The sequence below is a fragment of the Ursus americanus genome, chromosome 19 (genome assembly GCF_024610735.1).
Source record: "Ursus americanus isolate L20-20 chromosome 19, mUrsAme1.1.p, whole genome shotgun sequence".
NCBI lineage: Eukaryota > Metazoa > Chordata > Mammalia > Carnivora > Ursidae > Ursus > Ursus americanus.
Window position 1 is genome coordinate 30,231,306 of NC_142145.1, and position 17,272 is coordinate 30,248,577.

Here is a 17,272-nt window from a genome sequence, read left to right on the forward strand (position 1 = left end):
CTATATAATAAGAAAAATAAACTGTTGCCCATTTTTCTTCTGTGTGACAAGCAAACCCCACCCTAGTAAAGTAAAAAGGAACAAATACTCTGGAAAAGGAACAAGTGATTTAATAATATGTCCATTCTACTGTAACCCGATATTTTACCCAAATTATATCTAATGTGTCAGACTATGTCTAAATTTGTTCTTACATGTATTTCAATAATAAATATCTAATAGTTACATTAAACTAAAATATCGTCATATTACTAAGCAACCAAGCTATTCTAAATGAAATTACACCTAGGTTTTATTCATGAGTTGAAGCCTTTCTGACACACCCTATTTCTGGATGGAAAAATTCAGTATTACAAAGGTGTCAATTCTCTCCTTAATTAACATACATATTTCAATATGATTTCCTAACAAAATACAATGAGCTTTTTTATTTGAGGAAATAATAAAAGTTATCTAACAAAACAGGATATCCAGAGAAATTATAAAAGGAAGGCAAATAAGGAAGATCATCGCCCTCCAGTATTAAAACATTTTACAATATAATAGTATTCAAAACTAACAGAATAGCTCAGAAATAATGACAGCCAATATTTACCAAACATTCAGTAAGTTAACTATGTGTGTTCAGTAATTTATCATCATAAACTACTCTGTAAGGTAAATACTATTGTTATATCATTTTAGAGATGAGGAAACTGAGGCAGAAGGAGATTAAATAACTTCCCTAAGGGTACACACACATTAAAGGAGTCAGGATGTGAACACAGATAACCTAGTTCTACATTCTGCATCCCTAACCACCACCATATGATGTACTACTAAGTCTAAGAGAAGCAGACTTCAATACATGATGAATTGAATATACAAAAGTACCATTTCAAAATATTTGGAAACAATGGCAAATTTAATAGTGTTAAGACAAATAACCAGCCATTTGTTGGGGTTTTTTTTTTTTTTAAGTTGATTCCCAATACATCACTCCTTTCACAAAAGTAATTTTAAAGATTTATTTATTTATTTATTTATTTATTTGAGTGCCAGCGAGCATACGCGAGCAAGAGCACAAGTGGGAGGGGCAGAGGGAGAAAGATATCTCGAGCAGACTCTGCGCTAAGTGTGGAGCCCAACGCAGGGCTCTATCTTAGGACCCCCAGATTACGACCTGAGCCAAAACCAAGAGTCGGATGCTTAACTGACTGTGCCTCCCAGACACCCCTCACAAAAGTGATTTTAGATGAATCAAATACTTAAATGCAAAAGACTGAAACCGTAAGAAGAAATATTTTTTAAAAATAGAAAAGGACTTTCTAAAACATTAAATTCTTAGGCCATAAAAATAAAAGCTGATCAATTCAACATGATAATTTAAAATGCATGAAAGGCAAGCAAAGAAATACATACTAATTCAAAGAAAACAGTATTTGTAACATGTAATATGCAAAAGGCTAATTTCATTAATCTACAAAGACACCTATACACTAACAAGAAAAATGACAACTCAAAAAAAAAAAAAAAAAACCCAGACTTTTAGGGCATGTGAGCTGTATTTCAATTTTTGAAAAAAAAAAAAATGGGCAAAAGGCATTAAGAAACAATTCACAGAAACATACACACAACCAGTAAATGAACCTACCAAAATATAAACATCTTCATTTACATTTAATGATGTGAAAATTAATTCAGGAGATAAAATTTTACAACTTTAAAATGGACAAAAACTAGTTAGTTCGATAATACCCAGATTTAGTTCTCTACCATTTCACACTGAAAAGAATTAGGGCTTCTTTCAGAAGAAAGAAATTTTCTGGGGTGGAAAATTGCCAAATGAGCCTGAAATAGCTTGTCTACCAGAAAGCAAAGAAGCTACCAATGACTACTGGAGTACTGTCAAAAAAACATGGGATCAGCTTGAAGGGACTCTTACTGACCAAAAATGGGACTTTTTGAGCATCATAAAGACTAAAGACAGGAATTAACTGAAACATTTCAGAAATGTTTAAGACTAAAAGTTTATGACAAAACTTAAAAACAAAAAGAAAGAAAAAATCAATCCTAAAATACAAAATTTACCAGAACACCAACTCATTCTTAAAATTGGTAAAGGGGAAAAAATTGAACATTCACCTGTCTTTCCTACATGAACTGTATACCAAGGTAACTCAATACTTGATGAAAGACCATGTCCTTTAGTTGAAAATCTCAATTAATAAACACAGAAAAGAATAATAGAATATCACCAATTCTCGGGGTTCCTGGGTGGCTCAGTCGGTTGGATGTCTGCCTTCGGCTCAAGTCATGATCCCAGGACCCTGGGATCAAGCCCCAAGTCAGGCTCCCTGCTCAGCGGGGAGTCTGCTTTTCCCTCTCCCTCTGTCCCTCCCCCTGCTCATGCTCTTGCTCGCTCTCTCAAATAAATAAATAAAATCTCAAAAAAAAAAAAGAAAAAAGAAAAAAAGAGTATCACCAATCCTCTAAAGGTAGTGATCCTTCTGTTCCAAGAGAAAAAATACCCTTCAGGATCATGCTTTTGTTTTTTTACAATTATCTTCTATTACCTGTAAATTTTTAAACACTGAGTTGAAAACTTTTCTATTATAATCATTATTAGCAAATTTGTGCTTTTTAAACCTGCTTATTGTCCTGTCACTATTTTGAGAAAACAAAAAAATTCTATTAACAGTGAAGTTACAATACATACCAAATAGTCTCTTTTTCTAGCAAGATTCTAGTTTCTAATGACTATTTTCAAACAGAAATCACATTACCAATCACTAACAGGTTTCTTAATTAATTTATCTGCATATCCCGTAGGAAATATGTGTCAAATTCAGTCTCGAGAATGAAGGAATCATATCTACCAAATAGGTTTTCACTTCCTACGACACGGAGAATCAGACTGGGTATAAACTACTAAAGCTCTCCCAAAAAGAAAAGCGCTCCCAACACTCCTATAGAGAAGACAAAAATGCTTACCCGTATTTTCCAAAGAGTGAAACCGTTGTTCCTCCCACAGGCACTGCCTTTCCTGGTCCATACACATCCCATATTGTGAGGGCCACCTGGGCATTCCTGGGCAGGTCAGGGTACTTAACTGGCAGTTTCAGCCATTCATTCCAGCTATGGAAATAAAGTCAACATAAACACAATACTATGGAATCTCTGCAATATCTCTGCAATACTAAGGAAGTAAAATGTGTCGTGTGTGTGTGTGTGTGTGTGTGTGTGTGTGTGTGTGTGTGTGTAAACTTCCTTTTAAATGAACAAACCGTGTAAGAAGATCTGTCTGGAGAAAATGGCCCAAAAGATTAGGTTAATACTACAAAAAATGAAGCACTTACCTTAATTTTGATGTGGGCAACTTCAAGTTTAAATACAGAACACATGAAAAAAATTTTGAAAAGCCAAGCTTATGAAAATCAACACTGGTAAATTCTTTAATCAAGAAATTCCAGAGGCACCTGGGTGGCTCAGTGGGTTACATGTCTGCCTTTGGGTCAGGTCATGGTCCCAGGGTCCTGAGATTGAGCCCCATGTAGGGCTCTCTGTTCAGCGGGGAGCCTGATTCTCCCACTCCCTCTGCCTTTCCCTCCTTGTCCTGCTCGTGCTCGCTCTCTCTTTCTCCCACTCACACAAATAAATAAATAAATTCTTTTAAAAAAAAAAACGGAAGAAAAGAAAAAAATTCAGACAGTATCACTAAGACACAAGGAATGTAATAATGGCTAATAAAAATCTGGGAAAACACGAACCTATCAGAACCAAACTTGTTTTGAACCAAACTGTGATCATCTATAAGCTTTCTCCAGAACATAGTTTTATGTTATGAAGAGAACAAACTCAGAATCACTCAAAATGCTGCTACGGATAATATTGTCCTATAATATACAACAGTACCTCAACAAAGCAGAAAACCACAACCAAAACTTTAAAGAGGTCAAACTAGACTATCCACTACCTTCATAACATGAAGAAGTTACCACTACCTTCATAACATGAAGAAGTTACCAAGTTACCACATGCTTTGGACACACATGTGACAATTTTTAACATGAGATTTTTCTGCTCTTCAAATTATTTCATTAACACCGATAATGCTTAGCTATCAGTTTTTTATGCTTCTAAAGCACAGCTGTAGATATCATTTCACTAAGGAATGTTTGTTCTTAATAATTTAGTCATGACAACACAGCTCTTCTTTTAAATTCTCTATTCATCTCTGCAAATTTTCTTCTGCATTCAAACTTCACACTGAATCTATTTGATAATTTCAACTCCCTTAAACAACAGATGGCTTTTAAAATCCCAAAAGAAAACTATGCAAACAATACACAAAGTAATACCCAGCAGACACACAGAACTGTTTGTTTACTTAAAATTATTCTGTTTGCTCAAAATTATTATCCAAGGGGCATATCCCAGTCTAGGTCAAACACATCTGCATTGGTAAGAAACTGAACAGAATTTTCAAAAACTTAAAGGACAAATCATTTATACCCACCATATAAATTCAAGGACTTGTAGGAAAATTCGACATGACTACCAATTTAAAGGAAAATCAAAGTTATTAAATCCTTTTCTTCTAGGAAGTTCTTTAAAAAAATAAATCATATGCTCAAAAAAGCCATTCTCCACTACAGATAAACTTGAGGAAATAAATAAATTTATTTAATTATTATCCACACAGTGGTCCAGACTGAAAAGGTAAATACTAAGCAGTGTCATTTTGTGACAAGGAAAAAACCAGAGATCCATTAACACAGGATAAAGTTAGAAAAATTTGCAACAATTTCTAAAATGAACTATGAAAATTCTTACCTCTATATTCTGTCCTTTGCCTAGAAGATAATGCTTATGATCAAGCAATCACCTCAATCCTTTTGCCATCCAAAACCATGCCCCCCCCCACAGTTTTCAAATCAAAGCAACTACCACTTTAACTTGCTTTACACTAGACTTTTGCAGAAGAGTTCTTTTGAAGAAAATGAATCTGCAGCTATAAAATAGTTTCAAAACTACCTAAGATATTCTAGAAATTATGAAAAGATCTGATCAGACATCTAAGAGCTGTGAACTCTTAACACCATTTTGTTCTCTCCCTCCCCATGCATCATCCCTTCCCCACAACTGCAACCCTCACTGAGCTTATGACTAAATCCACCTGCCACCTGGGTGGCTCAGTAGGTTAAGCCTCTACATTGGGCTCAGGTCACGAACCCAGAGTCCTGGGATCAAGCCCCACGTTGGGCTCCCTATTTAGCAGGAAGTCTGCTTCTCTTTTTCCCTCTGCACACCCGGCCCCTATAACTGGGAATTTGCTTTTTCTCTAATTTTCTTTATTGCTAAGGCATGGAACAAAACCACTATACAATTTCCCTTACCAAGAAAAGTGGAACTCACCATAAATGTTGACTGTCTAGACCTAAATTTGTAGTTTTAAGACTTTTTTGAAGTCACAAGCCACCTCAAAAAAGCTAACAAAAGTTTTGAGTTCTGTCCCTGTAAAAATGCATAAGATACAAATTTCTGCATACAATTTCAGGTTTTTACAGATTTCCTGATTCCAGTTTAAAAACCCAACACAGGGATAACTGGGTGGCTCAGGTGGTTAAGAGTCTGCCTTTGGCTCAGGTCATGATCCCAGGGTCCTTGGATCAAGCCCCGCGTCGGGCTCCTTGCTCAGGAGGAAGCCTGCTTCTCCCTCTGCCTGCCGCTCCTCATCCTTGTGCACTCTCTCTCTCCCTCTGACAAATAAATAAAATCTTAAAAAAAAAAAAAAAAACTTCTAAAAACAAAAAAACAACACAATTAAGAAACCCTGGTCCATTGTTTTAGATGTTTTTATGGTACTATAGTTTTCTTTAAAAAAGAAATATACAGAAATACCATTAAAATGATATAATATTTGGAATCTGCTTCAAAATAACTGCAGGTATAGATGAAACACAATTGGCTTTGAGTTAGTAATTACTGAAGCTAGGTGACTGGGCCTTGGAAGTTCATTATATATTATTCTCTCTGTATTTACAGGTTTGAAATTTTCCAAAATAACAAGTGTGTATATATGTGTGTGTATATATACACATATGCATACATACTTGGGTGTGTTTGTATGTGTTTATAGTTAGCCACAGAAAGACTACTAAAGAAATTACACTATTAAAACAGTTGGTTTCGATGTAGCCAGATCACTAGAGCTCAGGTTTCTGCTCTCTGAAAAACCCTTTCCAGCCTACTACACCACACTTGGTAGACACAGGGTTATGTGCTCAACAACACAACCTGGTAGTCCCATTTGGTCACACCTTGTCTTCATTAACACTGTGGGTATAAGTTCTCTTAAGAGGCACACAACCTGTGTATCCTGCCTTGAGCCTCCCAGGGTGCTGAATAACACTCACTGAAGGTACAACAAAACTATACCACATAATCTATCAAATAAGAAGAGACAGAGACAAGACTCTAAATTTAGGACCCAAAAGAGTGTTTTGGAAAAACAGGAACTTCATGTTCATTATATTTACCTTGCATCCCAACAATAGTTTGCTAACATACCATGCTCAATAAACCATGAACTTAAAAAAAAAAAGGTTTCATATTTAAAATAATAATAAAAATCTTATCAGAACAGATGACAATAGACACTTCTGTTGTCTGAGAGATTTCATCAAATCTGAGCACCAAATACCAGGTTGGACAACATTTCATACTATCCAGGAATGTTCACATGTTCAGGGCACAGAGTGGTAGAAAATGTAAAGATGTTACACATGTATTTTTGGTTTGGGTCATTTTGTGAATCAGTCAAGTTCTTATAAAAATATGTCAATATACTGAATACAAACACAAATTCACTTCTACCTAAATGGCACTCATAATACTACTATATATGATACTTTATTCCATCTGTGTAGGTTACTGCTTTAAACTACTGGATCAATGCTTATAGGTATTAAATACAATTTTTTTAAAGATTTCCTCTGTAATCCCTACCAAATCATACTTGCAACATCTATAAAGAAATGAGAGAATAGTCTGGAACCCACCATATGCAAGACAACAACTTACTTCCATCTCGTACTAAATGCTTTGTAGGATGTTCTCACTGGCAAAGCCAGAGGCTTCCCTTCTGCAAAAACTTGACAAGTAACATAAAGGTCAGAGCATGTCTCTTGGTACAGTCCTGAAAACTTCAACATTGGGTCTTCTAGAACAGCTTTATAACTCTTCTGTTCTCTCTTCCCTTCCAAACTTCCTCTGGAGGCATAAGAACAATAATGTTTAGACATATTTTTTAAACATATACACAACAAATACTAAGAACAGTTTATGGCTGTATTGCAGCAACCGTCTGCTACCTCAACATTTTCTTGAATATAAAATTAAAGTCACTTTTACATCTAATAAAGGTCTCTTAAAGTCCCAATATACCTAAGATCATTCCAATCTTCACCAACATATTTCTCTATTTTAGGCTTTTACTTATTTTAAATCCTGTCACCAACTTTTGATCTACCTTCTAGCTATCACCAGTTTTCCAGGCCTTAGTTTCCCTTTGTTAAATTCAAGCTGAGCACTTACTCATGTATTCATTCATTCAACAAACATTCACTGTACTAGGCATAGCAGACCAAAAATGAAAGATAAGATAAACAACACAACATTACAAGAAGATGATCTTTGCTTCCACTTATTTTGAACTGCATATTTTTTTTATTACTCTTTAAATTCTGTTACAATGTAGGGGCGCCTGGGTGGCACAGCGGTTAAGCGTCTGCCTTCGGCTCAGGGCGTGATCCCGGCGTCATGGGATCGAGCCCCACATCAGGCTCCTCTGCTATGAGCCTGCCTCTTCCTCTCCCCTGCTTGTGTTCCTTCTCTTGCTGGCTGTCTCTATCTCTGTCGAATAAATAAAATAAAATCTTAAAAAAAAAAAAAATTCTGTTACAATGTAAATATATTATCTGATCAGTTCTTTAATTAAAAAATACAATGTTGTAAGTCATAAAAGATATGTACAAGACATTAAAAAAGAGGTAGGAACATTGCTTGGACATCAAGATTATGCCAAATATTGTGCCAGGGATTTTATGCACTCTTTCTTACTTTTCACCTTTTTCTCCTTTTATAAATAATGAAGCAGACACTCAGCCATCAAGGTCATTATTCGAGATAACAAAATAAGTAACAGAGATGGCAAAAGAGATCAAAGTGGGGTGCCTGGGTGACTCAGTTAGGTGTCTGCCTTCGGCTCAGGTCATGATCTCAGGGTCCTGGGATCAAGCCCCATGTCGGGCTCCCTGCTCAGTGGGGACCCTGCTTCCCCCTCTGCCCCTTCCCCTGCTTGTGTTCTCTCTCTAAAATAAATAAATAAAATCTATTAAAAAAAAAAAAAAAAAGAGGCCAAAGCCAATGGCCCTCCTACTACAGAAAAACATACCAAAAAGTTTCAGGAGCAGATAAACTTGCTTGGGAGCAAGAGCTTAGTATCCCAGATAGATGCCTGAAATGAGCCCAAGCAATATATGGGAGATGAGAGCCAAAAAGGTAGGGAGTCATCCCAGAAGAAAAGAACACCATATACAGATGCAAAGAAGCAAGAAGGTATGTTTGGGAAACTACAAGTTGTTCGGTATAGCTAAAGCATAAAGCTCATGAGGTAAAGAAGCTAAAGACAAGAATGAAAAGTAGGTAGAAAATGAAGCTAGTAGCCACCATATTCAGTACAGTACTTGACACAAAGTGAACATTCAAAAATCTGTTAAATAAATTATTTGAAGTGAGAGTAATGTAATCAGATTTGTACTTTTGGCAGGGCTATAAGAACATAATGGAGAGGAAGGACTGAAAGCAAGGAGATCAGTTAGAGGACTTTCAATCCGGGGTGCCTGGGTGGCTCAGTCAGTTAAGCAGATGCCTTACGATCAGGTCATGATCCCAGGGTCCTGGGATAGAGCCCCACATTGGGCTCCCTGCTCAGTGGGGAGCCTGCTTCTCCCTCTTCTGCTCCCCCTGCTTGTGCTGTCTCTCTCTCTGTCAAATACATAAAATCTTTAAAAAAAAAAAAAAAGACGACTTTCAGTCCACATTAAAAAGGAAAAAGGTAGACTAAGGCCAAGGTTGTGGGGTAAAAAAGGGGGCACGATCAAATATATGAAGGCAGATTCAAGACAATTCGTGAATGATTAAACAGAGAAGGTAAGAGAGGGGTGTGTGCAGAACTCAGTTTCCTGTCTTAACCAACCCGATGAATGATGCCAACAATCACCAAAATAAGTGAGACAACACAAGAAGATCAGAATCAGAGGGGTAGGCTAATGATGTGCCAGTCTCAGACAAGTTACTTTCAAAGTGCTTTGGCACATCCAAAGTGATCATGTCTTGCAGGCGGTTTGGTATCTGGTTATGGTGCTAAGAAAAGAGACAACAAAATGCAACTAGCTATTAAAACTGTCGCAATAAACTAAAAGTCTGGGGAGAATAAACTGAATTAAAGAATTCATTATTCGCTCATTATATAATTCTAAGTTGACACTTCCTGCCCCCCCAATAATCAACAATGGCAGTCTCAGAAGCTAAAAAATAGTACTGAATTTTGCCAAATTTATGCTTTATCTTTGCCTCAAAATACCCAATGTGTGTGTGTCTGTTAATGACAGACCAGTGTTTTTTACTTTTTTTCTTTTCTTCGAAGGTTCAAAAGTTTCAAAAAAAAAATATTCATATGTCCAAGAAATACTGAGAGGAATGAAACTGAAGGAAAGCCCTTTATCAAATGACAGTAATACAGTCCTATATAAGCATTGAGTGCCACATGCTGTAGAAATTTCCTGCAATGGGTGTGTAAATTATTTTACAAAAGTATAGTTTGGTTGTTGAAATATTATTTTTACTACGACCACAAAATGGACAGTAAAAGATTTGTCAGAGTCTGAAGTAAGTAACTTCTGAAAATAAAAACAATCCTTCAAAGATGCATCTGACAACTAAGAAAATGTATTTACTGCATGTATGCAGCCCTCTGCCAGAGGCACATTAGATGAATACTGACTAAACATATTATGAATGATATGATTCAGAATTTTGATAGCTTTCACATATGAAAATACTTGTATAAAACTGCCTTAAAAGAGACATAATTTCCAACTCAGTCCTACCCATCCCCAATCTTGGTTCCATTAATCTCATCTCAAGATGTCATGCCCTTGGCCTTTACTTCAACTGTGATGCTCCAAGATCTTCCTGCAAGGCCTTTTCTCATACCTTCTGGTCGCTTTGCAATTGGCACCCTCATCTTTGACTGACTCCCAATTTCCCTGGCTAAACAATGTCACACTGCCTCAAGATTCGACGTAAGCCTCTATCACCTCCCGTGATTCTAATACTGTATCCATGTACTCATCTTATTCTCAACTACCAGATCTGCCTGTGTCTCTCCATAATTTCTGTAGCCTCCATTCCACCTGCCAGACCTGTTCTAAAGTACTAATGTTGGGAGGACGACTTTACTGAGACTTGATTTCTTAATCTGTAAAATGTAAAAAACTTCAAAAGGTTGCTATCAGCAGCAAAATGCTTTGAAGACAGTAAAACACCATGGGACTTAAGGGCATATTCCTACCGCTATCCTTCTCCCAGAGACCTAGCCCTCAAACCTTTCACAAGCCCCCACCCCCCCTTTGCTCCGGTTTTCCTCAGCTTCCCTGGCTACAACCCTCCCAGCCGCCCCCAGGACGCCTTCAGGCTAATAACCATCTTCTCCCCACCAACCCACAGGCCCCTGTCTCAGCGTCCCTAAGCCCCAGCAATCCCAGTCACTGCCCCGATTCTCTCACATCTTAAGCTGCACGTTGATGTCCAGGTCACAACTGTAGATGTAGTGAAATTTCTCCGCTTCCCCCATGGCACTCTGCAAAAGCAGCACCAACTGCTAGAAACAAGGCGGTGGAAAGACGCCGGGAGTGAACAGGCTGAGCCCCACAACACTGGCGCTTCCGGTTCCGCCTCTCACGCCTGGTGCCACCAATCCTTGCCCGTAGTGCTACCTGACGCAGAGGAACTCCCCGCCCAACTTTTCCTTCTGCGCATGTGCAAGAGGAGACCAACATGTTGCTTAAGGGTAGGATTCCGGAAATACGGCCTATCTGGTTACATTCCAGGCTTCCGGTGTTTTTCCTGTCTTAACAGAACTTTTTTTTTAAGTAAAGCTGTCGTTTGAGCTTGAGCTGTTCCTAAAATCAAAAGAAAATTCAACTCAAAAAGAATGTTAACAGACTTAACGCGTTGCAGGCTAAACAGAGAGCAATCACAAGAATTAGAATTTTGCGACGTTTTATTTCCAGTGGCCTTTCGGAAAATTGCAGATTTAATCACTAATTTGCTATCTCAAGGAAAAATTTCCTCTTTGTGCTGTAAAGAGTGGAGAAAGGACTAGACAAAGAACCGAGAAACCTGGGTTCCAGTTTGGCTCTACCGATATTTATGATACTTTGAGGAAAACATTTGGTTCTTGTTTACACTAGTAATATTCAGACCCAGTGTAGTTTTCAAGACAACCCTAGTTAGAACCTAGTAACATCCACCAACGATCTAGAACTCAGTTTTCTGAATCATCTGAACTCCTACAATGCTTATTTTTATAATTTAATATCTAATCTCATAATCTTTATTTCTAACTAGATTCAAAACTCTTGGAAGGCAAGAATAGTGTGCCATTTACTTCTATACCTGCCCCCATTAGTGCTTAATGCATTGTTGAGTTTAGTAATTCCTATTTTTATTATTGGTGATATCGAATAAAATTTTCCATTTTGTATATGTTTATTTTTCACTGCCACATTGTGACAAGGACATGGCTAGAGTTTGCATAAATTACAGTAATTAGGGGGAAAATATGTTTCAAGGAAAGGTTAGAAGGAGTGTAGCTATTTAAGTGGGAAAGGCAAAATGTGGCTTCTGCATAATGCTTTGGCCAAAGTAAGTTCTCACAAATACTTGTGAAAGCAAGACTATGGAAAAAACATGATAGTTATTCTCCTATAACTTAAAATTCCCACAAAAAGAGAACAGAACTGATATGTTATTAAATATAACTACTACCAATGGTTGGAACTTATAGGAAATATAATATCAGCAAACAATAAAAATTAAACTTTCTAGTCATCAGAGCTGTCCAACAGTAAAACAAATAATTACAAGTGCCCCATCTATGGGATAATTCCAGGAATGGGTGTGAGGTTTGATGTGAAACAGGTTTATCAAAATTGAATAAAATTGTGACATTTTGTGAAGGACAAATTCTTTGATCCTAGTGCTAACTTAAATTACTTTCATTATGTTAATTAATGTATAGACCTAAGTAAAACTCCATATGTATACATACATATATCTAACTTAAAATTCTTATAAATTACTTTTTAATTTTACAAATTCAATATAAAAAACTTCAAATTAACAAACTTAATATAATACGTAGTCTTTTTGCTGAAACTATTGCCTACAACATGTATTGACTCCTCCTACAGGACTGATTCTTTGAAATTCAGCATGTCTGTACAGCTGTATACCACATAGCAATACAATTTTCTTGCCTCCTTTTTTATTCAAATTACTATGAAATCTTCATGAGTATAAGTACCATAATGGCATTTGACTTTTACTTGGACCCCCAAAGCATTTTTTTTGGTCTTAAGTCTATCTCTGTCCATTTCTCCTTAGCTCATGACAGTTAAAAAAATAATACTAATTGACCCAACACAGTATTAAAAATAATACTAATTGACTGGTACTAATTGACTACAAACACAGCACAGATAAAGGCATAAAAATGAAGTGTCAGTACTTAGTTCTAAGATATTCATTTATAGAATCCAGGATAGACCTATATTAACTTTTTAAAGATAATCATCAAGAAAAAATACATTAAAAATTAATAATAGGGAAATCTTAGAGGACTGGATTGTAATTGTTAGAGATATTAATGCAACAACAATAACAATAACCAAAAAAACTAATGCACCAGTTAAGGAGGAGGATTTTGGCAGGTCATGGAAGCATGGTATAAGTCACAGAAACCAAAACTGGAAGTGCCTTTCCTAGACCAACCTTGAGTCAGGAGGATGTTGGTTTGGAGATCTGTGTATCACAGTCCAGTTGGCAAGGCCATGTTCATACAGGAAATGGGAGCCTTAGGCATCATACTCTGAAAGGAAAAGAGTGATATTTTTTCCCACGTGATCCCACAAGTCATAAATATAACACTTATAATACACAATTTGTATTTCAAGAATCTACAGTTCTATAGATCACTGCCTACTGCCTGTCTGTAGGGAAGTATTTTTTATGTATAGGTGTTTTCTTTGTATGGTAGGCTACTTCATGGCTACTTGGGCCTATATTTAATTCACCTCTCTGCAGTTGTAGTTTGGATTTTGTGGGTTTTTTCTCCATCTCTTTCAATCTCATGTTTAATTATTCAAATAACAGATTTTAATGATACCTGTTCATTCCTTCAAGTTGCCCAGGACTCAAGTGTGTTTCATCAGTTCCTGTCACCTAATTTCTTTTCTTTCACTAGTAATAAAAAATTGCACTTATAGCTTAAAAAAGGAACCATCTGTTATTAAGCTTCTATCAAGAAAGAAATGACTATGGGGGCCTGGGTGGCTCAGTTCGTTAAGTGTCTGCCTTCAGTTCGGGTCATGATCTCGGGGTCCTGGGATCAAAGGGTCCAGCAGGGAGTCTGCTTCTCCCTTTCCTTCTGCTTCCCTCCCCCCACTGTTCCTGTTCTCTCTTGCTTGCTCTCTCTCTCAAAAAGATAAATAAATTCTTTAAAAAATAAATAATAAATAAAAAAATAAAACTATCATTTAAAAAAAGAAAGAAATGGCTATGATATCATGAGATTAAAATGGCATCATTATTCCCTTTTCTTCAATTTTAAAAAAATGCCTTTACAGGTTTTCCATTTACTCCAGGTGTTTTAGAACCTAATTACATGATAGAACAAATAGTGTCAGGAAACTTGAAAACCCCTACCTCATAAACCAAGACTCTTGGCCTGTTACCAAGTTACAGTGTGGAAAATGGTGGACTTTGAGAAAGTCTGCTAATGTGGGGGAACCCACAAGGCCTGAGCAGTTCCATTCAAGAAGGTAATTTCTATCTGCTACAAAATGGGGAAAAAAAAATCAAAAGCATGAGGTATTCTGGGAAATAATTAACATATATCTTGCATGTGTGTGCCTTTGTAATACTTCTATTATGTAATAGAAGCAGCTCCTCTTTCTGTATTACAATTGAGAAAAGAAAACTTGTAGCTGAATAATATTCCTATCAAGAATCTCAGCTATAAAAGAGAAATGGAGTCCTATCTCCCCTAGGAAGTATGATTAGGTCATGCCCTAGGAACATTGTTGTAGGGGGATCTCGGTGTCTCTTCATCTCTCTCACTAATATGAAAGTGATCTCTTATGCAGCCCTTGGAAAGGAGACCAAAAAACAGTGTGAGAAATATCTGATCGTTATTTATAGTCTTTGAGTCAAGATTTTAAAAGATTTTTGAGGTGCCTGGGTGGCTTAGTTGGTTGAGCACCTGACTCTTGGTTTTGGCTTGGGTCATGATCTTGGGGTCATGGGGTCGAGCCCCCATGTTGGGCTCTGCACTGGATGAGGAGTCTGCCTGACATTCTCTCTCCCTTTCCCTCTGCCCTTCCTCCCGCAACTTGTGCTCACTCTTAAGGTCTCTCTCTCTCTCTCAAATAAAAAAATCTAAGCCCCATCAATTCTGGGCTTTTGCAAAATCGCACTAGATCCTGGAAGAGTCTCCACCCTCCTCCCCCACCTCTGCCAAAGGAACTAGATCTTTGCACTGCAAGCCTAAGCTGGTTTCCTCAGAGAGAAACTTCCTCTGGCCTCACCTTCCTTCCCAACACTGATGAAGTCATCTCACTCAAAAATCTATCCCTCTTTGCATTCTTCTTTCACAGTACTTTCAAGAGTTTCAATCACAATTATTTGGTTAATGGCTGTCTCCCCCACTAGGCCATGAGCTCTGCAAGAGAAGAATTGTGTACATTTTATTCAGCACTGCATCCTACTTCAGTTCCTGTCACAGGGCAGATGTTGTATAAGCAAAGTAGGGAAGAAACTAGCATTTGAAAAACTACTATATGTCAGATAACGGTTAGGCAATTTCACATCTATTATTTTATTTAACTAGTTAACAAATTAATGAAGTAGGTGCTGTTACCCTATTTTACAGAAAAGTAACAATAAGGTAGATTAAGTGATTTGTATACAATGAATAACTTAATACATTGCAGAGCTAAGCGGGTCTGACTCCAAAAGGCATGATATGTTTACCGAACTGTAAGGAAATATTGCAGAACAATTCCTGAACTTACATTTTACAACAGAAAAAAAATTGTTAATGGCAGTATCTTTAGCATTCTCGGTGTTAGTTATTTAGCACTGCCATTGATCCCTCTGCCTCTCTGTAGATTATCTTCTCAGGTAAACATCTTGATTTATTCCAGATTAACTCCATAGAGGGAGGAGATTTTGGTCCGCTTAGCATCTTTGCAGGTCATCCATTTATGTAATAAATATTTACTGAGTGCTTAAATGTGTCACAAACCACACCAAGCTTTATACTAGACATTGGCCCCTCCAGTCTCACCAGGGAGAAAATGGTATTCCCCATCTGCATGTGATGCCACCACTGGCATCCCTCAGTGTGTGTTCCCTATGTCATCATGCAGCCTAACTTGTAAGATCACAGGGCACAGAGCTTCAGTTCATTGTTCTGTGGATATTGTGGGTTGACAATGACTTTAGATATTCCTGAGAATTCACTGCTGTTGGGAAACCCATTGCAATGAGTGCATTCTCGGCTCACATTATGTTTGATCTGCAATTCTGATCTGTGTTCATTCTTTACTTGTGCTTCTACAAGCTCCACAGGACGGAGCTGCTGCTGTTATTTTTGGCACTTCTTATTGCCTTGCCTGTGTGCATTTGTGTTTGTGCATGAATATTTAATCACAGAAAGGTTGCTGACCCAACACTCAGACTTGCTTGTCTGAGACAGAAGGAAGAGGAGCAATCAGGGTCTGAGTCCATAGGCAATAATTAGTGACACAAGTAATTCCTCGTGATCTCTTGAGTCATTTTAAGTCACTTTGCCACCTACCCAGATGCTGTAAATGCACAGGGAAAGAGTAACAGAGACTCTAAAAAAGGAAAAGACCCTCACTGTGTTGCAGGAATTTATCTTTTAATAAGAAACAAAACAAAAAGCTTATGTAAACACTAAAAGAATCCCTGGAATGAAAAAGAAAGGGGGAAAGAAGGAGAATTGTCCACTGGAGAGTCTGCTTGGATTTAAGCCATTCATTACTGTAAGAGCTCCAAATGTTAATACTCTTTCCAGAATGAGAGGGATACTTGTCAGGCTGGAGGGGGAATTTAATAAGGGAACAAACTTAAGGCTCAAAGGAGAGAACACCGGGACTTCCATCTTCTCAGAGAAACCAAGTCTAACCAAGGTGCAGGGCAAAACATTGTCTCTTTTTCTATCTTAAGAACTGTAGGAGGAGGTCATGAAGAGGATGTGATGACAGGTTGACCCCGAAGCTGGCTCCAGGCAGTCACAGGCTCCTCGCCCCCTCCCCTGTCCTGTACTGTACGTTGTGCCCACCATTCCCATAGTGGAACCGTTTGGAAGGATTCAGCTTTGTTGAGCAATGTGGTGTTGAGACCCTCTGGAGAGTACACATAACTGAGCTCTTTTAAGGCCTCGATATAAACTGTCAAGATTCTAACAAGCGGGTACAGGGATCCATTCATCTTGAGGCACCCAATTACCTATTGGTAATTCCTTTGCTTATGAAACCACAACTTCCCACTCTGGAGGGGCTGGCCTCTTACTTCCCATCTCTCCTGGCTCTCTGATTTGGGGAAGATGGAAGCAATTTCAGATTTCCCCTGGAAACTCCCCAGTCGGGGAACCAACAGAGACAAACAACACAAAAGCACTGTTCGATACTGGGGCTCTTCATGGCAGTTAAGAGGAAACAGAGGCTTTCCAGACCTCATAGACTCTTAGAATTGGAGCTAAGTTTTAGTTGTTTTGTGAAATGGTAATTTTCTATTTGTCTCTTAATGTTTGCTTAAAGCTATCAGTTTTAAATAATATCTTTTCTATTATTCTATATTCAGATTGTACCTTTATCTTCACCCAATAGGGGTACACTGATTCTTGTTGTTCACAGTA

At 37.5% G+C, this 17,272-nt stretch overlaps 1 protein-coding gene across 2 annotated transcripts in view; it reads right to left on the reverse strand.

The window, feature by feature from the left end:
- PIK3C3 (phosphatidylinositol 3-kinase catalytic subunit type 3) overlaps window positions 1-10,989 on the reverse strand; it is a 139,053-nt gene extending 128,064 nt beyond the window's left edge. For both annotated transcript variants that reach the window (XM_045789976.2, XM_045789977.2), the window contains exons 1-3: window positions 10,833-10,989; window positions 7,066-7,254; window positions 2,974-3,117 (exon numbers count right to left, since the gene is read on the reverse strand). In XM_045789976.2, coding sequence (XP_045645932.1) covers window positions 2,974-3,117; window positions 7,066-7,254; window positions 10,833-10,900 — 401 coding nt within the window. In that variant the 5' untranslated portion in view covers window positions 10,901-10,989. The remainder of the gene's footprint in view (window positions 1-2,973; window positions 3,118-7,065; window positions 7,255-10,832) is intronic.
- Window positions 10,990-17,272: the final 6,283 nt, after the last annotated feature.